At 38.4% G+C, this 27182-nt stretch overlaps 1 protein-coding gene across 1 annotated transcript; it reads right to left on the reverse strand.

Moving 5' to 3' along the window:
• Positions 1-18598: 18598 nt before the first annotated feature.
• Positions 18599-19555, reverse strand: LOC137270080 (piggyBac transposable element-derived protein 3-like; the record flags this gene model as incomplete). The annotated part of the gene is made up of 1 exon (XM_067803882.1): positions 18599-19555. A coding segment is annotated over one exon (957 nt), but the record flags the coding sequence as incomplete, so codon positions are not given.
• Between the last annotated feature and the right edge of the window lie 7627 nt (positions 19556-27182).

The raw sequence follows: 27182 nt of genomic DNA on the forward strand, positions 1-27182 counted from the left end.
TTTCTACATTACAGGCGCTTTGTAGGCCTTGATCCCATGTGCGTTTTAGTGTAAACACACTTAAATAAACCAACATTTTGAAAACCTGTTCATGTATCGATAGTCTACAATGTACTCTATCTCTAGACCGATTGATGGCAATTTCGGGTAGTATTTGAAGCAACCAAGCTGCAGCAAATGTAGCAGTATCTCCAATAATTAAGGCGAAGTTTCTACATTACAGGTGCTTTGTAGGCCTTCCTTCCATGTACGTTATAGTGTAAACACACTTAAATAAACCAACATTTTGAACAACTGTTCATGTATCGATAGACTACAATGTAGTCTACCTCTAGACCGATTGATGGCAATTTCGGGTAGTATTTGAAGGAACCAAGCTGCAGCGAATGTAGGGGTATCTCCAATAATTGAAGCGAAGTTTCTATGTTAAAGGCGCTTTGTAGGTCTTGGTCCCATGTACGCTTTAGTGTAAACACACTTAAATAAACCAACATTTTGAACAACTGTTCATGTATCGATAGACTACAATGTAGTCTACCTGTAGAGCGATTGATGGCAATTTCGGGTAGTATTTGAAGGAACCAAGCTGCAGCGAATGTAGGGGTATCTCCAATAATTGAAGCAAAGTTTGTATATTACAGGCGCTTTGTAGGTCTTGGTCCCCTGTACGTTTTAGTGTAAACACACTTAATTAAACCAACAGTTTGAAAAACTGTTCATGTATCGATAGTCTACAATGTAATCTACCTCTAGAGCAATTGATGGAAATTTCGAGTAGTATTTGAAGCAACCAAGTTGCAGCGAATGTAGCAGTATCTCCAATAATTGTGGCGAAGTTTCTACATTACAGGTGCTTTGTGGGCCTTGATCCCATGTGCGTTTTAGTGTAAACATACTTAAATAAACCAACATTTTGAAAAACTGTTCATGTACCGATAGACTACAATGTAGTCTACCTCTACACCTATTTATGGCAATTTCAGGTAGTATTTGAAGCAACCAAGCTGCAGCGAATGTAGGTACATCTCCAATAATTGAGGCGAAGTTTCTAGATTACAGGCGCTTTGTAGGCCTTGGTCCCATGTGCATTTTAATGTAAACACTTAAATAAACCAACATTTTGAAAACCTGTTCATGTATCGATGGTCTACAATGTAGTCTACCTCTAGAGCGATTGATGGCAATTTCGGGTAGTATTTGAAGCAACCAAGCTGCAGCGAATGTAGCAGTATCTCCAATAATTGAGGCGAAGTTTCTGTATTACAGGTGCTTTGTGGGCCTTGGTCCCAGGTGCGTTTTAGTGTAAACACACTTAAATAAACCAACATTTTGAAAAACTGTTCATGTATCGATAGACTACAATGTAGTCTACCTCTAGAGCGATTTATGGCAATTTCAGGTAGTATTTGAAGCAACCAAGCTTCAGAGAATGTAGGGGTATCTACAGTATTTGAGGCGAAGTTTCTAGATTACAGGCGCTGTGTAGGCCTTGGTACCATGTGCGTTTTAGTGTAAACACACTTAAATAAACCAACATTTTGAAAAACTATTCATGTATCGATAGACTACAATGTAGTCTACCTCTAAACCGATTGATGGCAATTTCAGGTAGTATTTGAAGCAACCAAGCTGCAGCAAATGTAGGGGTATCTCCAATAATTGAAGCGAAGGTTCTAAAGCGCCTGTAAGACGCTTTGTAGGTCTTGGTCCCATGTGCGGTATAGTGTAAACACACTTAAATAAACCAACATTTTGAAAACCTGTTCATGTGTCGATAGTCTACAATGTAGTCTACATGTAGAGCAATTGGTGGCAATTTCGGGTAGTATTTGAAGCAACCAAGCTGCAGCAAATGTAGCAGTATCTCCAATAATTAAGGCGAAGTTTCTACATTACAGGTGCTTTGTAGGCCTTCCTTCCATGTACGTTATAGTGTAAACACACTTAAATAAACCAACATTTTGAACAACTGTTCATGTATCGATAGACTACAATGTAGTCTACCTCTAGACCGATTGATGGCAATTTCGGGTAGTATTTGAAGGAACCAAGCTGCAGCGAATGTAGGGGTATCTCCAATAATTGAAGCGAAGTTTCTATGTTAAAGGCGCTTTGTAGGTCTTGGTCCCATGTACGCTTTAGTGTAAACACACTTAAATAAACCAACATTTTGAAAAACTGTTCATGTATCGATAGACTACAATGTAGTCTACCTGTAGAGCGATTGATGGCAATTTCGGGTAGTATTTGAAGGAACCAAGCTGCAGCGAATGTAGGGGTATCTCCAATAATTGAAGCAAAGTTTGTATATTACAGGCGCTTTGTAGGTCTTGGTCCCATGTACGTTTTAGTGTAAACACACTTAAATAAACCAACAGTTTGAAAAACTGTTCATGTATCGATAGTCTACAATGTAGTCTACCTCTAGAGCAATTGATTAAAATTTCGAGTAGTATTTGAAGCAACCAAGTTGCAGCGAATGTAGCAGTATCTCCAATAATTGTGGCGAAGTTTCTACATTACAGGTGCTTTGTGGGCCTTGATCCCATGTGCGTTTTAGTGTAAACATACTTAAATAAACCAACATTTTGAAAAACTGTTCATGTACCGATAGACTACAATGTAGTCTACCTCTACACCTATTTATGGCAATTTCAGGTAGTATTTGAAGCAACCAAGCTGCAGCGAATGTAGGTACATCTCCAATAATTGAGGCGAAGTTTCTAGATTACAGGCGCTTTGTAGGCCTTGGTCCCATGTGCATTTTAATGTAAACACTTAAATAAACCAACATTTTGAAAACCTGTTCATGTATCGATGGTCTACAATGTAGTCTACCTCTAGAGCGATTGATGGCAATTTCGGGTAGTATTTGAAGCAACCAAGCTGCAGCGAATGTAGCAGTATCTCCAATAATTGAGGCGAAGTTTCTGTATTACAGGTGCTTTGTGGGCCTTGGTCCCAGGTGCGTTTTAGTGTAAACACACTTAAATAAACCAACATTTTGAAAAACTGTTCATGTATCGATAGACTACAATGTAGTCTACCTCTAGAGCGATTTATGGCACTTTCAGGTAGTATTTGAAGCAACCAAGCTTCAGAGAATGTAGGGGTATCTACAATATTTGAGGCGAAGTTTCTAGATTACAGGCGCTGTGTAGGCCTTGGTCCCATGTGCGTTTTAGTGTAAACACACTTAAATAAACCAACATTTTGAAAAACTATTCATGTATCGATAGACTACAATGTAGTCTACCTCTAAACTGATTGATGGCAATTTCAGGTAGTATTTGAAGCAACCAAGCTGCAGCAAATGTAGGGGTATCTCCAATAATTGAAGCGAAGGTTCTAAAGCGCCTGTAAGACGCTTTGTAGGTCTTGGTCCCATGTGCGGTATAGTGTAAACACACTTAAATAAACCAACATTTTGAAAACCTGTTCATGTGTCGATAGTCTACAATGTAGTCTACATGTAGAGCAATTGGTGGCAATTTCGGGTAGTATTTTAAGCAACCAAGTTGCAGCGAATGTAGGGGTATCTCCAATAATTGTGGTGAAGTTTCTACATTACAGGCACTTTGTAGGCCTTGATCCCGTGTACGCTTTAGTGTAAACACACTTAAATAAACCAACATTTTGAAAAACTGTTCACATATCGATAGACTACAATGTAGTCTACCTGTAGAGCGATTGATGGCAATTTCGGGTAGTATTTGAAGCAACCAAGTTGCAGCGAAAGTAGCAGTATCTCCAATAATTGTGGCGAAGTTTCTACATTACAGGCGCTTTGTAGGCCTTGATCCCATGTACGTTATAGTGTAAACACACTTAAATAAACCAACATTTTGAAAAACTGTTCATGTATCGATAGACTACAATGTAGTCTACCTCTAGAGCAATTGATGGCAATTTCGGGTAGTATTTGAAGGAACCAAGCTGCAGCGAATGTAGGGGTATCTCCAATAATTGAGGCGAAGTTTCTTTATTACAGGCGCTTTGTAGGTCTTGGTCCCTTGTACGCTTTAGTGTAAACACACTTAAATAAACCAACATTTTGAAAAACTGTTCATGTATCGATAGTCTACAATGTAGTCTACCTCTAGAGCAATTGAGGGCAATTTCGGGTAGTATTTGAAGCAACCAAGTTGCAGCGAATGTAGCAGTATCTCCAATAATTGTGGCGAAGTTTCTAGATTACAGGCGCTTTGTAGGCCTTGATCCCATGTACGTTATAGTGTAAACACACTTAAATAAACCAACATTTTGAAAAACTGTTCATGTATCGATATACTACAATGTAGTCTACCTCTAGAGCAACTGATGGAAATTTCGGGTAGTATTTGAAGCAACCAAGCTGCAGAGAATGTAGGGGTATCTCCAATAATTGAGGCGAAGTTTCTTTATTACAGGTGCTTTGTAGGTCTTGGTCCCATGTACGCTTTAGTGTAAACACACTTAAATAAACCAACATTTTGAAAAACTGTTCATGTATCGATAGACTACAATGTAGTCTACCTGTAGAGCGATTTATGGCAATTTCGGGTAGTATTTGAAGCAACCAAGCTGCAGCGAATGTAGGGGTATCTCCAATAATTGAAGCAAAGTTTCTATATTACAGGCGCTTTGTAGGTCTTGGTCCCATGTACGTTTTAGTATAAACACACTTAATTAAACCAACATTTTGAAAAACTGTTCATGTATCGATAGTCTACAATGTAGTCTACCTGTAGAGCAATTGATGGAAATTTCGGGTAGTATTTGAAGCAACCAAGCTGCAGCGAATGTAGCAGTATCTCCAATAATTGAGGCGAAGTTTCTGTATTACAGGTGCTTTGTGGGCCTTGGTCCCATGTGCGTTTTAGTGTAAACACACTTAAATAAACCAACATTTTGAAAAACTGTTCATGTATCGATAGACTACAATGTAGTCTACCTCTAGACCGATTTATGGCAATTTCAGGTAGTATTTGAAGCAACCAAGCTGCAGCGAATGTAGCGGTATCTCCAATAATTGAGGCGAAGTTTCTAGATTACAGGCGCTTTATAGGTCTTGGTCCAATGTGCGTTTTAGTGTAAACACACTTAAATAAACCAACATTTTGAAAACCTGTTCATGTGTCGATGGTCTACAATATAGTCTACCTCTAGAGCGATTGATGGCAATTTCGGGTAGTATTTGAAGCAACCAAGCTGCAGCAAATGTAGCAGTATCTCCAATAATTGAGGCGAAGTTTCTATATTACAGGTGCTTTGTGGGCCTTGGTTCCATGTACGTTTTAGTGTAAACACACTTAAATAAAAAAACATTTTGCAAAACTGTTCATGTATCGATAGACTACAATGTAGTCTACCTCTAAACCGATTGATGGCAATTTCAGGTAGTATTTGAAGCAACCAAGCTGCAGCAATTGTAGGGGTATCTCCAATAATTGAAGCGAAGTTTCTAAAGCGCCTGTAAGACGCTTTGTAGGTCTTGGTCCCATGTGCGGTATAGTGTAAACACACTTAAATAAACCAACATTTTGAAAACCTGTTCATGTGTCGATAGACTACAATGTAGTCTACCTCTAGAGCAATTGATGGCAATTTCGGGTAGTATTTTAAGCAACCAAGTTGCAGCGAATGTAGGGGTATCTCCAATAATTGTGGTGAAGTTTCTACATTACAGGCGCTTTGTAGGCCTTGATCCCATGTACGTTTTAGTGTAAACACACTTAATTAAACCAACATTTTGAAAAACTGTTCATGTATCGATAGTCTACAATGTAGTCTACCTGTAGAGCAATTGATGGAAATTTCGGGTAGTATTTGAAGCAACCAAGCTGCAGCGAATGTAGCAGTATCTCCAATAATTGAGGCGAATTTTCTGTATTACAGGTGCTTTGTGGGCCTTGGTCCCATGTGCGTTTTAGTGTAAACACACTTAAATAAACCAACATTTTGAAAAACTGTTCATGTATCGATAGACTACAATGTAGTCTACCTCTAGACCGATTTATGGCAATTTCAGGTAGTATTTGAAGCAACCAAGCTGCAGCGAATGTAGCGGTATCTCCAATAATTGAGGCGAAGTTTCTAGATTACAGGCGCTTTATAGGTCTTGGTCCAATGTGCGTTTTAGTGTAAACACACTTAAATAAACCAACATTTTGAAAACCTGTTCATGTGTCGATGGTCTACAATATAGTCTACCTCTAGAGCGATTGATGGCAATTTCGGGTAGTATTTGAAGCAACCAAGCTGCAGCAAATGTAGCAGTATCTCCAATAATTGAGGCGAAGTTTCTATATTACAGGTGCTTTGTGGGCCTTGGTTCCATGTACGTTTTAGTGTAAACACACTTAAATAAAAAAACATTTTGCAAAACTGTTCATGTATCGATAGACTACAATGTAGTCTACCTCTAAACCGATTGATGGCAATTTCAGGTAGTATTTGAAGCAACCAAGCTGCAGCAATTGTAGGGGTATCTCCAATAATTGAAGCGAAGTTTCTAAAGCGCCTGTAAGACGCTTTGTAGGTCTTGGTCCCATGTGCGGTATAGTGTAAACACACTTAAATAAACCAACATTTTGAAAACCTGTTCATGTGTCGATAGTCTACAATGTAGTCTACCTCTAGAGCAATTGATGGCAATTTCGGGTAGTATTTTAAGCAACCAAGTTGCAGCGAATGTAGGGGTATCTCCAATAATTGTGGTGAAGTTTCTACATTACAGGCGCTTTGTAGGCCTTGATCCCATGTACGTTTTAGTGTAAACACACTTAAATAAACCAACATTTTGAAAACCTGTTCATGTATCGATAGTCTACAATGTACTCTATCTCTAGACCGATTGATGGCAATTTCGGGTAGTATTTGAAGCAACCAAGCTGCAGCAAATGTAGCAGTATCTCCAATAATTAAGGCGAAGTTTCTACATTACAGGTGCTTTGTAGGCCTTCCTTCCATGTACGTTTTAGTGTAAACACACTTAAATAAACCAAAATTTTGAACAACTGTTCATGTATCGATAGACTACAATGTAGTCTACCTCTAGACCGATTGATGGCAATTTCGGTTAGTATTTGAAGGAACCAAGCTGCAGCGAATGTAGAGGTATCTCCAATAATTGAAGCGAAGTTTCTATGTTAAAGGCGCTTTGTAGGTCTTGGTCCCATGTACGCTTTAGTGTAAACACACTTAAATAAACCAACATTTTGAAAAACTGTTCATGTATCGATAGACTACAATGTAGTCTACCTGTAGAGCGATTGATGGCAATTTCGGGTAGTATTTGAAGCAACCAAGCTGCAGCGAATGTAGCAGTATCTCCAATAATTGTGGCAAAGTTTCTACATTACAGGCGCTTTGTAGGCCTTGATCCCATGTACGTTATAGTGTAAACACACTTAAATAAACCAACATTTTGAAAACCTGTTTATGTATCGATAGTCTACAATGTAGTCTACCTCTAGACCTATTGATGGCAATTTCGGGTAGTATTTGAAGCAACCAAGTTGCAGCGAATGTACGGGTATCTCCAATTTTTGTGGTGTAGTTTCTAGATTACAGGCGCTTTGTAGGCCTTGGTCCCATGTACGTTTTAGTGTAAACACACTTAAATAAACCAACATTTTGAAAAACTGTTCATGTATCGATGGTCTACAATGTAGTCTACCTCTAGACCGATTGATGGCAATTTCGGGTAGTATTTTAAGCAACCAACCTGAAAAGAATGTAGGGGTATCTCCAATAATTGAGGCGAAGTTTCTATATTACAGGCTCTTTGTAGGCCTTGGTCCCATGTACGTTTTAGTGTAAACACACTTAAATAAACCAACATTTTGAAAAACTGTTCATGTATCGATAGACTACAATGTAGTCTACCTCTAGAGCAATTGAGGGCAATTTCGGGTAGGATTTGAAGGAACCAAGCTGCAGTGAATGTAGGGGTATCTCCAATAATTGAAGCGAAGTTTCTATAGTACAGGCGCTTTGTAGGCCTTGGTCCCATGTGCGTTTTAGTGTAAACACACTTAAATAAACCAACATTTTGAAAAACTGTTCATGTATCGAGAGACAACAATGTAGTCTTAATCTAGAGCGATTGATGGCAATTTCGGGTAGTATTTGAAGCAACCAAGCTGCAGCAAATGTAGGGGTATCTCCAATAATTGAAGCAAAGTTTCCACATTACAGGCGCTTTGTAGGTCTTGGTCCCATGTGCGGTATTGTGTAAACACACTTAAATAAACCAACATTTTGAAAACCTCTTCATGTATCGATAGACTACAATGTAGTCTACCTCTAGACCGATTTATGGCAATTTCGGTTAGTATTTGAAGGAACCAAGCTGCAGCGAATGTAGAGGTATCTCCAATAATTGAAGCGAAGTTTCTATGTTAAAGGCGCTTTGTAGGTCTTGGTCCCATGTACGCTTTAGTGTAAACACACTTAAATAAACCAACATTTTGAAAAACTGTTCATGTATCGATAGACTACAATGTAGTCTACCTGTAGAGCGATTGATGGCAATTTCGGGTAGTATTTGAAGCAACCAAGCTGCAGCGAATGTAGCAGTATCTCCAATAATTGTGGCGAAGTTTTTACATTACAGGCGCTTTGTAGGCCTTGATCCCATGTACGTTATAGTGTAAACACACTTAAATAAACCAACATTTTGAAAACCTGTTTATGTATCGATAGTCTACAATGTACTCTACCTCTAGAGCGATTGATGGCAATTTCGGTTAGTATTTTAAGCAACCAAGTTGCAGCGAATGTACGGGTATCTCCAATTTTTGTGGTGTAGTTTCTAGATTACAGGCGCTTTGTAGGCCTTGGTCCCATGTACGTTTTAGTGTAAACACACTTAAATAAACCAACATTTTGAAAAACTGTTCATGTATCGATGGTCTACAATGTAGTCTACCTCTAGACCGATTGATGGCAATTTCGGTTAGTATTTTAAGCAACCAAGTTGCAGCGAATGTACGGGTATCTCCAATTTTTGTGGTGTAGTTTCTAGATTACAGGCGCTTTGTAGGCCTTGGTCCCATGTACGTTTTAGTGTAAACACACTTAAATAAACCAACATTTTGAAAAACTGTTCATGTATCGATGGTCTACAATGTAGTCTACCTCTAGACCGATTGATGGCAATTTCGGGTAGTATTTTAAGCAACCAACCTGAAAAGAATGTAGGGGTATCTCCAATAATTGAGGCGAAGTTTCTATATTACAGGCTCTTTGTAGGCCTTGGTCCCATGTACGTTTTAGTGTAAAGACACTTAAATAAACCAACATTTTAAAAAAATGTTCATGTATCGATAGACTACAATGTAGTCTACCTCTAGACCGATTGATGGCAATTTCGGGTAGTATTTGAAGTAACCAAGCTGCAGCGAATGTAGCAGTATCTCCAGTAATTGAGGGGAAGATTCTATATTACAGGCGCTTTGTTGGCTTTGGTCCCATGTGCGTTTTAGTGTAAACACACTTAAATAAACCAACATTTTGAAAACCTGTTCATGTATCGATGGTCTACAATGTAGTGTTCCTCTAGAGCGATTGATGGCAATTTCAGGTAGTATATGAAGCAACCAAGTTGCAGCGAATGTAGCAGTATCTAAAATAATTGTGGCGTAGTTTCTAGATTACAGGCGCTTTGTAGGCCTTGGTCCTATGTACGTTGTAGTGTAAACACACTTAAATAAACCAACATTTTGAAAACCTGTTCATGCATCAATAGACTACAATGTAGTCTACCTCTAGACCGATTGATGGCAATTTCGGGTAGTATTTTAAGCAACCAAGTTGCAGCGAATGTACGGGTATCTCCAATTTTTGTGGTGTAGTTTCTAGATTACAGGCGCTTTGTAGGCCTTGGTCAAATGTACGTTTTAGTGTAAACACACTTAAGTAAACCAACATTTTGAAAAACTGTTCATGTATCGATGGTCTACAATGTAGTCTACCTCTAGACCGATTGATGGCAATTTCGGGTAGTATTTTAAGCAACCAACCTGAAAAGAATGTAGGGGTATCTCCAATAATTGAGGCGAAGTTTCTATATTACAGGCTCTTTGTAGGCCTTGGTCCCATGTACGTTTTAGTGTAAACACACTTAAATAAACCAACATTTAAAAAAAATGTTCATGTATCGATAGACTACAATGTAGTCTACCTGTAGAGCGATTGATGGCAATTTCGGGTACGATTTGAAGGAACCAAGCTGCAGTGAATGTAGCAGTATCTCCAATAATTGAAGCGAAGTTTCTATAGTACAGGCACTTTGTAGGCCTTGGTCCCATGTGCGTTTTAGTGTAAACACACTTAAATAAACCAACATTTTGAAAAACTGTTCATGTATCGAGAGACTACAATGTAGTCTTAATCTAGAGCGATTGATGGCAATTTCGGGTAGTATTTGAAGCAACCAAGCTGCAGCAAATGTAGGGGTATCTCCAATAATTGAAGCAAAGTTTCCACATTACAGGCGCTTTGTAGGTCTTGGTCCCATGTGCGGTATTGTGTAAACACACTTAAATAAACCAACATTTTGAAAACCTCTTCATGTATCGATAGACTACAATGTAGTCTACCTCTAGACCGATTCATCGCAATTTCGGGTAGTGTTTGAAGCAGCCAAGCTGCCGCAAATGTAACAGTATCTGCAATAATTGAAGCAAAGTTTCTACATTACAGGCGCTTTGTAGTCCTTGTTACCATGTACGTTATAGTGTAAACACACTTAAATAAACCAACATTTTGAAAACCTGTTTATGTATCGATAGTCTACAATGTAGTCTACCTCTAGAGCGATTGATGGCAATTTCGGGTAGTATTTGAAGCAACCAAGTTGCAGCGAATGTAGCAGTATCTCCTATAATTGAAGCGAAGTTTCTAAATTACAGGCGCTTTGTAGGTCTTGGTCCCATGTGCGGTATAGTGTAAACACACTTAAATAAACCAACATTTTGAAAAACTGTTCATGTATCGATGGTCTACAATGTAGTCTACCTCTAGACCTATTGATGGCAATTTCGGGTAGTATTTGAAGCAACCATGTTGCAGCGAATGTACGGGTATCTCCAATTTTTGTGGTGTAGTTTCTAGATTACAGGCGCTTTGTAGGCCTTGGTCCCATGTACGTTTTAGTGTAAACACACTTAAATAAACCAACATTTTGAAAAACTGTTCATGTATCGATGGTCTACAATGTAGTCTACCTCTAGACCGATTGATGGCAATTTCGGGTAGTATTTTAAGCAACCAACCTGAAAAGAATGTAGGGGTATCTCCAATAATTGAGGCGAAGTTTCTATATTACAGGCTCTTTGTAGGCCTTGGTCCCATGTACGTTTTAGTGTAAACACACTTAAATAAACCAACATTTTGAAAAACTGTTCATGTATCGATAGACTACAATGTAGTCTACCTGTAGAGCGATTGATGGCAATTTCGGGTACGATTTGAAGGAACCAAGCTGCAGTGAATGTAGCAGTATCTCCAATAATTGAAGCGAAGTTTCTATAGTACAGGCGCTTTGTAGGCCTTGGTCCCATTTGCGTTTTAGTGTAAACACACTTAAATAAACCAACATTTTGAAAAACTGTTCATGTATCGAGAGACTACAATGTAGTCTTAATCTAGAGCGATTGATGGCAATTTCGGGTAGTATTTGAAGCAACCAAGCTGCAGCAAATGTAGGGGTATCTCCAATAATTGAAGCAAAGTTTCCACATTACAGGCGCTTTGTAGGTCTTGGTCCCATGTGCGGTATTGTGTAAACACACTTAAATAAACCAACATTTTGAAAACCTCTTCATGTATCGATAGACTACAATGTAGTCTACCTCTAGACCGATTCATCGCAATTTCGGGTAGTGTTTCAAGCAGCCAAGCTGCCGCAAATGTAACAGTATCTGCAATAATTGAAGCAAAGTTTCTACATTACAGGCGCTTTGTAGTCCTTGTTACCATGTATGTTATAGTGTAAACACACTTAAATAAACCAACATTTTGAAAACCTGTTTATGTATCGATAGTCTACAATGTAGTCTACCTCTAGAGCGATTGATGGCAATTTCGGGTAGTATTTGAAGCAACCAAGTTGCAGCGAATGTAGCAGTATCTCCTATAATTGAAGCGAAGTTTCTAAATTACAGGCGCTTTGTAGGTCTTGGTCCCATGTGCGGTATAGTGTAAACACACTTAAATAAACCAACATTTTGAAAAGCTGTTCATGTATCGATGGTCTATAATGTAGTCTACCTCTAGACCGATTGATGGCAATTTCGGGTAGTATTTGAAGCAACCAAGTTGCAGCGAATGTAGGGGTATCTCCAATTTTTGTGGTGTAGTTTCTAGATTACAGGCGCTTTGTAGGCCTTGGTCCCATGTACGTTTTAGTGTAAACACACTTAAATAAACCAACATTTTGAAAACCTGTTTATGTATCGATAGTCTACAATGTGGTGTACTTCTTGAGCGATTTATGGCAATTTCGGTTAGTATTTGAAGGAACCAAGCTGCAGCCAATGTAGGAGTATCTCCAATAATTGAAGCGAATTTTCTACATTACAGGCGCTTAGTAGGCCTTGGTTCCATGTACCTTATAGTGTAAACACACTTAAATAAACCAACATTTTGAGAAACTGTTCATGTATCGATAGACTACAATGTAGTCTACCTCTAGAGCGATTGATGGCAATTTCGGGTAGTATTTGAAGCAACCAAGTTGCAGCGAATGCAGGGATATCTCCAATAATTGAAGCGAAGTTTCTACATTACAGGCTCTTTGTAGGCCTTGTCACCATGTGCGTTTTAGTGTAAACACATTTAAATAAACCAACATTTTGAAAGCCTGTTTATGTATCGATAGTCTACAATGTGGTGTACTTCTTGAGCGATTTATGGCAATTTCGGTTAGTATTTGAAGGAACCAAGCTGCAGCCAATGTAGGAATATCTCCAATAATTGAAGCGAAGTTTCTACATTACAGGCGCTTAGTAGGCCTTGGTTCCATGTACCTTATAGTGTAAACACACTTAAATAAACCAACATTTTGAGAAACTGTTCATGTATCGATAGACTACAATGTAGTCTACCTCTAGAGCGATTGATGGCAATTTCGGGTAGTATTTGATGCAACCAAGCTGCAGCGAATGTAGGGGTATCTCCAATAATTGAGGCGAAGTTTCTACATTACAGGCGCTTTGTATACCTTGTTACCATGTACTTTATAGTGTATACACACTTAAATAAACCAACATTTTGAAAAACTGTTCATGTATCGATAGACTACAATGTAGTCTACCTCTAGAGCGATTGATGGCAATTTCAGGTAGTATTTGAAGCAACCAAGTTGCAGCCAATGTAGCAGTATCTCCAATAATTGAAGCGAAGTTTCTACATTACAGACGCTTTGTAGGTGTTCGTCTCATGTGCGGTATAGTGTAAACACACTTAAATAAACCAACATTTTGAAAAGCTGTTCATGTATCGATGGTCTACAATGTAGTCTACCTCTAGACCGATTGATGGCAATTTCGGGTAGTATTTGAAGCAACCAAGTTGCAGCGAATGTAGGGGTATCTCCAATTTTTGTGGTGTAGTTTCTAGATTACAGGCGCTTTGTAGGCCTTGGTCCCATGTACGTTTTAGTGTAAACACACTTAAATAAACCAACATTTTGAAAACCTGTTTATGTATCGATAGTCTACAATGTGGTGTACTTCTTGAGCGATTTATGGCAATTTCGGTTAGTATTTGAAGGAACCAAGCTGCAGCCAATGTAGGAGTATCTCCAATAATTGAAGCGAATTTTCTACATTACAGGCGCTTAGTAGGCCTTGGTTCCATGTACCTTATAGTGTAAACACACTTAAATAAACCAACATTTTGAGAAACTGTTCATGTATCGATAGACTACAATGTAGTCTACCTCTAGAGCGATTGATGGCAATTTCGGGTAGTGTTTGAAGCAACCAAGTTGCAGCGAATGCAATGATATCTCCAATAATTGAAGCGAAGTTTCTACATTACAGGCTCTTTGTAGGCCTTGTCACCATGTGCGTTTTAGTGTAAACACATTTAAATAAACCAACATTTTGAAAGCCTGTTTATGTATCGATAGTCTACAATGTGGTGTACTTCTTGAGCGATTTATGGCAATTTCGGTTAGTATTTGAAGGAACCAAGCTGCAGCCAATGTAGGAATATCTCCAATAATTGAAGCGAAGTTTCTACATTACAGGCGCTTAGTAGGCCTTGGTTCCATGTACCTTATAGTGTAAACACACTTAAATAAACCAACATTTTGAGAAACTGTTCATGTATCGATAGACTACAATGTAGTCTACCTCTAGAGCGATTGATGGCAATTTCGGGTAGTATTTGATGCAACCAAGCTGCAGCGAATGTAAGGGTATCTCCAATAATTGAGGCGAAGTTTCTACATTACAGGCGCTTTGTATACCTTGTTACCATGTACTTTATAGTGTATACACACTTAAATAAACCAACATTTTGAAAAACTGTTCATGTATCGATAGACTACAATGTAGTCTACCTCAAGAGCGATTGATGGCAATTTCAGGTAGTATTTGAAGCAACCAAGTTGCAGCCAATGTAGCAGTATCTCCAATAATTGAAGCGAAGTTTCTACATTACAGACGCTTTGTAGGTGTTCGTCTCATGTGCGGTATAGTGTAAACACACTTAAATAAACCAACATTTTGAAAAACTGTTCATGTATCGATAGTCTACAATGTAGTGTTCCTCTAGAGCGATTGTCAACAATTTCAGGTAGTATTTGAAGCAACCAAGTTGCAGCGAATGTAGTAGTATCTCCAATAATTGTGAAGTAGTTTTTATATTACAGGCGCTTTGTAGGTCTTGGTCCCATGTACCTTATAGTGTAAACACACTTAAATAAACCAACATTTTAAGAAACTGTTCATGTATCGATAGACTACAATGTAGTCTACCTCTAGAGCGATTGATGGCAATTTCGGGTAGTATTTGAAGCAACCAAGTTGCAGCGAATGTGGGGGTATCTCCAATAATTGAGGCGAAGTTTCTATATAACAGGCGCTTTGTAGGTCTTGGTCCCATGTACTTTTTAGTGTAAACACACTTGAATAAACCAACATTTTGAAAAACTGTTTATTTATCGATAGACTACAGCGTTGTCTACCTCTACACCGATTTATGGCAATTTCGGGTAGTATTTGAAGGAACCAAGCTGCAGCGAATGTAGGGGTATCTCCAATAATTGAAACCAAGGTTCTAGATTACAGGCGCTTTTTAGGTCTTGGCCCCATGTCCGTTATAGTGTAAACAAACTTAAATAAACCAACATTTTGAGAAACTGTTCATGTATCGATAGAGTACAATGTAGTCCACCTCTAGAGTGATTGATGGCAATTTCGGGTAGTATTTGAAGCAACCAAGCTACAGCGAATGTGGGGGTAGCTCCAATAATTGAGGCGAAGTTTGTACATTACAGGCGCTTTGTAGGCCTTGGTTCCATGTACCTTATAGTGTAAACACACTTAAATAAACCAACATTTTGAGAAACTGTTCATGTATCGATAGACTACAATGTAGTCTACCTCTAGAGCGATTGATGGCAATTTCGGGTAGTATTTGAAGCAACCAAGCTGCAGCGAATGTAGGGGTAGCTCCAATAATTGAGGCGAAGTTTCTATATAACAGGCGCTTTGTAGGTCTTGGTCCCATGTACGTTTTAGTGTAAACACACTTAAATAAACCAACATTTTAAGAAACTGTTCATGTATCGATAGAGTATAATGTAGTCTACCTCTAGACTGATTGATGGCAATTTCGGGTAGCATTTGAAGCAACCAAGTTGCAGCGAATGTAGCAGTATCTCCAATAATTGAAGAGAAGTTTCTACATTACAGGCGCTTTGTAGGTCTTGGTGCCATGTACGTTATAGTGTAAACACACTTAAACAAACCAACATTTTCAAAACCTCTTCATGTATCGATAGACTACAATGTAGTCTACCTCTACACCGATTTATGGCAATTTCAGGTAGTATTTGAAGCAACCAAGCTGCAGCGAATGTAACAGTATCTCCAATAATTGTGGCAAAGTTTCTACATTACAGGTGCTTTGTAGGCCTTCCTTCCATGTACGTTTTAGTGTAAACACACTTAAATAAACCAACATTTTGAAAACCTGTTTATGTATCGATAGACTACAATGTAGTCTACCTTTAGACCGATTTATGGGAATTTCGGGTAGTTTTTGAAGCAACAAAGCTGCAGTGAATGTAGGGGTATCTCCAATAATTGAGGCGAAGTTTCTATATTACAGGTGCTTTGTAGGCCTTGCTCCCATGTACGTTATAGTGTAAATACACTTAAATAAACCAACATTTGGAAAAACTGTTCATGTATCGATAGACTACAATGTAGTCTACCTCTAGACCGATTTATGGCAATTTCGGGTACTATTTGAAGGAACCAAGCTGCAGCGAATGTAACAGTATCTTCAATAATTGAGGCAAAGTTTCTACATTACAGGCGCTTTGTAGGCCTTGTTAACATGTACGTTTTAGTGTAAACACACTTAAATAAACCAACATTTTCAAAACCTGTTCATGTATCGATAGACTACAATGTAGTCTACCTCTACACCGATTTATGACAATTTCGGGTACTATTTGATGGAACCAAGCTGCAGCGAATGTAACAGTATCTCCAATAATTGAAGCGAAGTTTCTACACTACAGGCGCTTTGTAGGCCTTGTTAACATGTACGTTATAGTGTAAACACACTTAAATAAACCAACATTTTCAAAACCTGTTCATGTATCGATAGACTACAATGTAGTCTACCTCTAGACCGATTTATGGCAATTTCGGGTAGTATTTGAAGGAACCAAGCTGCAGCGAATGTAGCAGTATCTCCAATAATTGAAGCGAAGTTTCTACATTACAGGCGCTTTGTAGGCCTTGTTAACATGTACGTTATAGTGTAAACACACTTAAATAAACCAACATTTTCAAAAACTGTTCATGTATCGATAGAATACAATGTAGTCTACCTCTAGAGCGATTGATGGCAATTTCGGGTAGTATTTGAAGCAACCAAGCTGCAGCGAATGTAGGGGTATCTCCAATAATTGAGGCGAAGTTTCTATGTTACAGGCGCTTTGTAGGTCTTGGTCCCATGTACGTTTTAGTGTAAACACACTTAAATAAACCAACATTTTGAAAAACTGTTCATGTATCGATAGTCTTCAATGTAGTCTACCTCTAGACCGATTGATGGCAATTTCGGGTAGCATTTGAAGGAACCAAGCTGCAGCGAATGTAGAGGTATCTCCAATAATTGAAGCGAAGTTTCTATGTTAACCCTCTAGTTCCCGTTATATGAAACAGACATGGGAAAATTCTTAAAATGTGTTACCTTATCACTTTCAGTCATATTTGCACATATCATCAAGGTTTTTGGAAATATCTTTAAAACTCAGAGAATTACAAAATGTATCACATATGATACATCGGGAATAAAGTCATGTGTATCATATATGATACAATTTCATATGATAATCAAAACGAACATCATATCTGTTATTTAACCATTTTATTAACGAAATGTAAACACAACAAATTCCAAAAATTCAATTGCAAATAAAACTGTTTGAAATCAGAACAATCTGGACGGAATAACCGGCATCACATGTTGATATACTTCATAGGTGTGAATCAAGGAAGCAGTTTCTGTCCTTATTCAGACAGAAGTGTTGCTGACACTTCATGCATTTGATGAAGGACAACCTGTTGCAGTTGCTGTACTTGCATCTTTGTCTGCTTGAATCCCAGATAGGAAAATGGTTCGTGCTATCCAACCTGACTTGATCGACAACTGGCCTACTTCGAGGCGCAGGGGGAGATCTTGGAAGGATCGGAGGAGAAAGTGAAGGTCGTCCAACTCTGGCTCTGTACTCAATGAGACAACTTGCCACTTCGCTTATGAAGACCCTCAGTTGCATTGGCTTCTGTTTGAGGAGACAACAATGGCGTTTGTACCAAAGCCAACTGTTCACTGCGGTGACCATGACAGAATGCCAAAAAATGTACATGTACCAGCGGCGTGACTTCATTTTCTGCTTGTAGAGTGATGTAAGTGAGTCAAGTAGGTCAACACCACCCATAAAGGCATTGTATGTTTCTATTATGGCTGGGCGTTCAATCATGATGTAAGACTTTGTGCCTTTATCCCATCTTCTTACTTCGCCTTTCGGCTCAACGCCAACAAAAGAAGATAGCATATCCACACTTTTGTTGTCAAACCATCTGACGGCAATTGTGTTGCTCTCTGTGTCAACCAAGTAGTCGGACGCTCCACGGCCTTCTCTCTTCAGTTCTTTTTCGGTTTTGAAATGACACCCTTTAAGTCTATTGGACCTTACAGTTCCAGCAAACTGAATTGAACGCTCGTTGAGTGCCTTCACAAGGGCAATAGATGTGAAGAAGTTGTCGGCAAATACTTTATAGTTGTTGCCTGGGGCCAGTGTTTCAGTTAGTTGCAACACGACATCACCTGCAACTCCAATTGTTTTTTCGGGTTTGTTTTATTTCTTTCCTTGGTACACATCAAAATCGTACAGAATACCTGACGATCCGGCTCTTCCCCATATCTTAAACCCCCATGGATTTGGCTTTCCTCTCATGTACTGTTTTAGAGTAGACTTCCCTTTGAAGGATACCATTATTTCATCTACTGACTGATGTTCCTCAGCAGGAATTGTGAGAAATCTGGAGCGCAAACTATCCAGCCATGGACGAAGTTTCCACAATTTGTCAGCCTTTTCTTCATTTGTAGTTGTCAAGTTGTCTTTGAAATGGAGATAAAGTGCCAGTTTTTCAAACCTGTTTCGTGACATGTGATCGGCTATGGGGCCAAAACGAGTTGCAGATTCCCAGTAAGATCTCACACGTGGCATCTTTACTAATCCCATTCGTAAGTAAATACCAATGAATATTTCTATTTCTTTTCTCGTTGTGTTTACTTCCACTCCGTCTTTCTGCATTGAGTATACATTTGTTTGATTTTCTATTATACTCAACATTTCCTCTGTAACCATGCGTCTGAAGTAGGTATACGGAGATCCAATTGTTCCATCAGCAGGAGGTTCTTCAGTTATACCTGTAAACTGTGACTCAGCAGGTTGAAACGGTTGTTTTTCCCAATTCTGATTACCAGTTGGTAAAGTGGACAAAACAGCCTGCAGGTCTTTGTCTTCTGTAATATCCACATTGGATAATCTTCGCAGCTTTGCAAGAGGTATTTCATCTTGAAGCATTGAGAGAGGCATGTCATCTTCATCGTCATTGACTTGCTTTATAACTTCAGCTAACGGGACATCGTCACTGTCCGAAGAAAATGACTGATCGGATTCGCAATTTCTCTCAGGGAGATATTCGTCTCCTGAACTTTCACAAAAGTCCTCTATGTCACTGTCATCAGCAGTTATGGTACTAATGGCATTTCTCAATGACAATGTCCTTTTTTTATCCGAGAATTCATCCTGAAAATAACATTTAGAAATAAATATTTTAAAAAATCATCATGTTATTTATTGTTCATTTCATCATTTTGAAATGATAATACAATCATCTTTTATTAAGATTTGGAACAAACTCACATTATATATAATATAAACATATTTAAGCTGATTTACATTTTTTATCAAGTTATCCTAGGCAAAAAGAATTCTTTATGTTTTGAATTTCATTAATCAAAAATAAATATGGTATTTTAAAGCATAAAAGAAAGATATTTACAATGTATCCCAAAAGGTGTTCAGAGTGATCTCCCTTTGACATTCACGTCTTTCCCGATGTATCATATATGATACACATAAATATTCGTGCAATTTATGAATCAAATGGTATGATTTATGTTTATATGATATGATATATTAATGCTGTAGCATTTCAGCAAACCGAAACAATAACAATTAGCACTTTAACTCACCTGTATCAGTGAATACGATCAAATCAACGGCTCAGTGCACACAGACATCTGTCTTCCATGGAAGCTGCCATATTTGATGACCTTTCTGCACTAAGCATGCAGAGTTAATTTTTGTACGAAAATACTTAATGACTTGCAAAATTGGCTGGACCAAGGTCCTTCAAGGGAGATAACTCTTGTTACCTCATAGGGCACACTAGATGCCAGGGAGTAAATTATATCATATATGATACGGTGGGCACTAGAGGGTTAAAGGCGCTTTGTAGGTCTTGGTCCCATGTACGCTTTAGTGTAAACACACTTAAATAAACCACCATTTTGAAAAACTGTTCATGTATCGATAGACTACAATGTAGTCTACCTGTAGAGCGATTGATGGCAATTTCGGGTAGTATTTGAAGGAACCAAGCTGCAGCGAATGTAGGGGTATCTCCAATAATTGAAGCAAAGTTTCTATATTACAGGCTCTTTGTAGGTCTTGGTCCCATGTACGTTTTAGTGTAAATACACTTAATTAAACCAACAGTTTGAAAAACTGTTCATGTATCGATAGTCTACAATGTAGTCTACCTCTAGAGCAATTGATGGAAATTTCGGGTAGTATTTGAAGCAACCAAGTTGCAGCGAATGTAGCAGTATCTCCAATAATTGTGGCGAAGTTTCTACATTACAGGGGCTTTGTAGGCCTTGATCCCATGTGCGTTTTAGTGTAAACATACTTAAATAAACCAACATTTTGAAAAACTGTTCATGTATCGATAGACTACAATGTAGTCTACCTCTAGACCGATTGATGGCAATTTCGGGTAGTATTTGAAGCAACCAAGCTGCAGCGAATGTAGGGGCATCTCCAATAATTGAGGCGAAGTTTCTAGATTACAGGCGCTTTGTAGGCCTTGGTCCCATGTGCGTTTTAGTGTAAACACACTTAAATAAACCAACATTTTGAAAAACTGTTCATGTATCGATAGACTACAATGTAGTCTACCTCTAGAGCGATTTATGGCAATTTCGGGTAGTATTTGAAGCAACCAAGCTGCAGCGAATGTAGCAGTATCTCCAATAATTGTGGCAAAGTTTCTATATTATAGGTGCTTTGTGGGCCTTGGTCCCATGTGCGTTAAAGTGTAAACACACTTAAATAAAAAAACATTTTGAAAAACTGTTCATGTATCGATAGACTACAATGTAGTCTACCTCTACACCGATTTATGGCAATTTCAGGTAGTATTTGAAGCAACCAAGCTGCAGCGAATGTAACAGTATCTCCAATAATTGTGGCAAAGTTTCTACATTACAGGTGCTTTGTAGGCCTTCCTTCCATGTACGTTTTAGTGTAAACACACTTAAATAAACCAACATTTTGAAAACCTGTTTATGTATCGATAGACTACAATGTAGTCTACCTCTAGACCGATTTATGGCAATTTCGGGTAGTATTTGAAGCAACAAAGCTGCAGTGAATGTAGGGGTATCTCCAATAATTGAGGCGAAGTTTCTATATTACAGGTGCTTTGTAGGCCTTGCTCCCATGTACGTTATAGTGTAAATACACTTAAATAAACCAACATTTGGAAAAACTGTTCATGTATCGATAGACTACAATGTAGTCTACCTCTAGACCGATTTATGGCAATTTCGGGTACTATTTGAAGGAACCAAGCTGCAGCGAATGTAACAGTATCTTCAATAATTGAAGCAAAGTTTCTACATTACAGGCGCTTTGTAGGCCTTGTTAACATGTACGTTATAGTGTAAACACACTTAAATAAACCAACATTTTCAAAACCTGTTCATGTATCGATAGACTACAATGTAATCTACCTCTACACCGATTTATGACAATTTCGGGTACTATTTGAAGGAACCAAGCTGCAGCGAATGTAACAGTATCTCCAATAATTGAAGCGAAGTTTCTACACTACAGGCGCTTTGTAGGCCTTGTTAACATGTACGTTATAGTGTAAACACACTTAAATAAACCAACATTTTGAAAAACTGTTCATGTATCGATAGACTACAATGTAGTTTACCTCTAGACCGATTTATGGCAATTTCGGGTAGTATTTGAAGGAACCAAGCTGCAGCGAATGTAGCAGTATCTGCAATAATTGAAGCGAAGTTTCTACATTACAGGCGCTTTGTAGGCCTTGTTAACATGAACGTTATAGTGTAAACACACTTAAATAAACCAACATTTTCAAAAACTGTTCATGTATCGATAGACTACAATGTAGTCTACCTCTAGAGCGATTGATGGCAATTTCGGGTAGTACTTGAAGCAACCAAGCTGCAGCGAATGTAGGGGTATCTCCAATAATTGAGGCGAAGTTTCTATGTTACAGGCGCTTTGTAGGTCTTGGTCCCATGTACGTTTTAGTGTAAACACACTTAAATAAACCAACATTTTGAAAAACTGTTCATGTATCGATAGTCTTCAATGTAGTCTACCTCTAGACCGATTGATGGCAATTTCGGGTAGCATTTGAAGGAACCAAGCTGCAGCGAATGTAGAGGTATGTCCAATAATTGAAGCGAAGTTTCTATGTTAAAGGCGCTTTGTAGGTCTTGGTCCCATGTACGCTTTAGTGTAAACACACTTAAATAAACCAACATTTTGAAAAACTGTTCATGTATCGATAGACTACAATGTAGTCTACCTGTAGAGCGATTGATGGCAATTTCGGGTAGTATTTGAAGCAACCAAGCTGCAGCGAATGTAGGGGTATCTCCAATAATTGAAGCAAAGTTTCTATATTACAGGTGCTTTGTAAGTCTTGGTCCCATGTACGTTTTAGTGTAAACACACTTAATTAAACCAACAGTTTGAAAAACTGTTCATGTATCGATAGTCTAGAATGTAGTCTACCTCTAGAGCAATTGATGGAAATTTCGGGTAGTATTTGAAGCAACCAAGTTGCAGCGAATGTAGCAGTATCTCCAATAATTGTGGCGAAGTTTCTACATTACAGGGGCTTTGTAGGCCTTGATCACATGTGCGTTTTAGTGTAAACATACTTAAATAAACCAACATTTTGAAAAACTGTTCATGTATCGATAGACTACAATGTAGTCTACCTCTAGACCGATTTATGGCAATTTCGGGTAGTATTTGAAGCAACCAAGTTGTAGCGAATGTACGGGTATCTCCAATAATTGTGGTGTAGTTTCTAGATTACAGGCGCTTTGTAGGCCTTGGTCCTATGTACGTTTTAGTGTAAACACACTTAAATAAACCAACATTTTGAAAAACTGTTCATGTATCGATAGACTACAATGTAGTCTACCTCTAGAGCGATTGATGGCAATTTCGTGTACGATTTGAAGGAACCAAGCTACAGTGAATGTAGCAGTATCTCCAATAATTGAAGCGAAGTTTCTATAGTACAGGCGCTTTGTAGGCCTTGGTCCCATGTGCGTTTTAGTGTAAACACACTTAAATAAACCAACATTTTAAAAAAAACTGTTCATGTATCGATAGACTACAATGTAGTCTACCTCTAGAGCGATTTATGGCAATTTCGGGTAGTATTTGAAGCAACCAACCTGCAGCGAATGTAGGGGTATCTCCAATAATTGTGGTATAGTTTCTAGATTACAGGCGTTTTGTGGGCCTTGGTCCCATCTACGTTATAGTGTAAACACACTTAAATAAACCAACATTTTGAAAACCTGTTCATGTATCGATAGACTACAATGTAGTCTACCTCTAGAGCGATTGATGGCAATTTCGGGTAGTATTTGAAGCAACCAAGCTGAAAAGAATGTAGGGGTATCTCCAATAATTGAGGCGAAGTTTCTATATTACAGGTGCTTTGTGGGCCTTGGTCCCATGTACGTTTTAGTGTAAACACACTTAAATAAACCAAAATTTAAAAAAAAACTGTTCATGTATCGATAGACTACAATGTAGTCCACCTCTAGAGCGATTGATGGCAATTTCAGGTAGTATTTGAAGCAACCAAACTGCAGCGAATGTGGGGGTAGCTCCAATAATTGAGGCGAAGTTTCTATATTACAGGCGCTTTGTAGGTCTTGCTCCCATGTGCGTTTTAGTGTAAACACACTTAAATAAACCAACATTTTGAAAAACTGTTCATGTATCGATAGACTACAATGTAGTCTACCTCTAGACCGATTTATGGCAATTTCGGGTGACATTGGAAGCAACCAAGCTGCAGCAAATGTAGGGGTATCTCCAACAATTGAAGCGAAGTTTCTACATTACAGACGCTTTGTAGGTGTTGGTCTCATGTGCGGTATAGTGTAAACACACTTAAATAAACCAACATTTTGAAAAACTGTTCATGTATCGATAGTCTACAATGTAGTGTTCCTCTAGAGCGATTGACAACAATTTCAGGTAGTATTTGAAGCAACCAAGCTGCAGCGAATGTAGGGGTATCTCCAATAATTGAGGCGAAGTTTCTATATTACAGGTGCTTTGTGGGCCTTGGTCCCATGTACGTTTTAGTGTAAACACACTTAAATAAAAAAACATTTTGAAAACCTGTTCATGTGTCGATAGTCTACAATGTAGTCTACCTCTAGAGCGATTGATGGCAATTTCGGGTAGTATTTAAAGCAACCAAGCTGCAGCGAATGTAGCAGTATCTGCAATAATTGTGGCGTAATTTCTAGATTACAGGCGTTTTGTAGGTCTTGGTCCCATGTTCGTTATAGTGTGAACACACTTAAATAAACCAACATTTTGAAAACCTGTTCATGTATCGATAGACTACAATGTAGTCTACCTCTAGACCGATTGATGGCAATTTCGGGAAGTATTTGAAGCAACCAAGTTGCAGCGAATGTAGCAGTATCTCCAATAATTGTGGCGTAGTTTCTAGATTACAGGCGTTTTGTAGGTCTTGGTCCCATGTACGTTATAGTGTGAAAACACTTAAATAAACCAACACTTTGAAAGCCTGTTCATGTATCGATAGACTACAATGTAGTCTACCTCTAGACCGATTGATGGCAATTTCGGGTAGTATTTGAAGGAACCAAGCTGCAGCGAATGTAGATGTATCTCCAATAATTAAAGCGAAGTTTCTATGTTAAAGGCGCTTTGTAGGTCTTGGTCCTATGTACGCTTTAGTGTAAACACACTTAAATAAACCAACATTTTGCAAAACTGTTCATGTATCGATAGACTACAATGTCGTCTACCTCTAGAGCGATTGATGGCAATTTCGGGTAGTATTTGAAGGAACCAAGCTGCAGCGAATGTAGATGTATCTCCAATAATTAAAGCGAAGTTTCTATGTTAAAGGCGCTTTGTAGGTCTTGGTCCTATGTACGTTATAGTGTAAACACACTTAATTAAAACAACAGTTTGAAAAACTGTTCATGTATCGATAGTCTACAATGTAGTCTACCTCTAGAGCATTTGATGGAAATTTCGGGTAGTATTTGAAGCAACCAAGCTGCAGCGAATGTAACAGTATCTCCAATAATTGTGGCGAAGTTTCTTTATTACAGGTGCTTTGTGGGCCTTGGTCCCATGTACGTTATAGTGTAAACACACTTAAATAAAAACACATTTTGAAAAACTGTTCATGTATCGATAGACTACAATGTAGTCTACCTAAAGAGCGATTGGTGGCAATTTCGGGTAGTATTTGAAGCAACCAAGCTGCAGCGAATGTAGGGGTATCTCCAATAATTGAAGCGAAGTTTCTACATTACAGGTACTTTGTAGGTCTTGGTCCCATGTACGCTTTAGTGTAAACACACTTAAATAAACCAACATTTTGAAAAACTGTTCATGTATCGATAGACTACAATCTAGTCTACCTCTAGAGCGATTGATGGCAATTTCGGGTAGTATTTGAAGCAACCAAGCTGCAGCGAATGTAGCTGTATCTCCAATAATTGAAGCAAAGTTTCTATATTACAGCCGTTTTGTAGGTCTTGGTCCCATGTACGTTATAGTGTAAACACACTTAAATAAACCAACATTTTGAAAAACTGTTCATGTATCGATAGACTACAATGTAGTCTACCTCTAGAGCGATTGATGACAATTTCGGGTAGTATTTGAAGCAACCAAGCTGCAGCGAATGTAACAGTATCTCCAATAATTGAAGCGAAGTTTCTACATTACAGGTGCTTTGTAGGCCTTCCTTCCATGTACGTTATAGTGTAAACACACTTAAATAAACCAACATTTAGAACAACTGTTCATGTATCGATAGACTACAATGTAGTCTACCTAAAGAGCGATTGGTGGCAATTTCGGGTAGTATTTGAAGCAACCAAGCTGCAGCGAATGTAGGGGTATCTCCAATAATTGAAGCGAAGTTTCTACATTACAGGTGCTTTGTAGGTCTTGGTCCCATGTACGCTTTAGTGTAAACACACTTAAATAAACCAACATTTTGAAAAACTGTTCATGTATCGATAGACTACAATCTAGTCTACCTCTAGAGCGATTGATGGCAATTTCGGGTAGTATTTGAAGCAACCAAGCTGCAGCGAATGTAGCTGTATCTCCAATAATTGAAGCAAAGTTTCTATATTACAGCCGTTTTGTAGGTCTTGGTCCCATGTACGTTATAGTGTAAACACACTTAAATAAACCAACAGTTTGAAAAACTGTTCATGTATCGATAGACTACAATGTAGTCTACCTCTAGAGCGGTTGATGACAATTTCGGGTAGTATTTGAAGCAACCAAGCTGCAGCGAATGTAACAGTATCTCCAATAATTGAAGCGAAGTTTCTACATTACAGGTGCTTTGTAGGCCTTCCTTCCATGTACGTTATAGTGTAAACACACTTAAATAAACCAACATTTAGAACAACTGTTCATGTATCGATAGACTACAATGTAGTCTACCTCTAGACCGATTGATGGCAATTTCGGGTAGTATTTGAAGCAACCAAGCTGCAGCGAATGTAGGTTTATCTCCAATAGATGAAGCGAAGTTTCTAAATTACAGGCGCTTTGTAGGTCTTGGTCCCATGTGCGGTATAGTGTAAACACACTTAAATAAACCAACATTTTGAAAAACTGTTCATGTATCGATAGACTACAATGTAGTCTACCTAAAGAGCGATTGGTGGCAATTTCGGGTAGTATTTGAAGCAACTAAGCTGCAGCGAATGTAGGGGTATCTCCAATAATTGAAGCGAAGTTTCCATTTTACAGCCGTTTTGTAGGTCTTGGTCCC

Source organism: Haliotis asinina, unplaced genomic scaffold (assembly GCF_037392515.1).
Source record: "Haliotis asinina isolate JCU_RB_2024 unplaced genomic scaffold, JCU_Hal_asi_v2 scaffold_37, whole genome shotgun sequence".
In the NCBI taxonomy this organism is placed as follows: Eukaryota; Metazoa; Mollusca; class Gastropoda; order Lepetellida; family Haliotidae; genus Haliotis; species Haliotis asinina.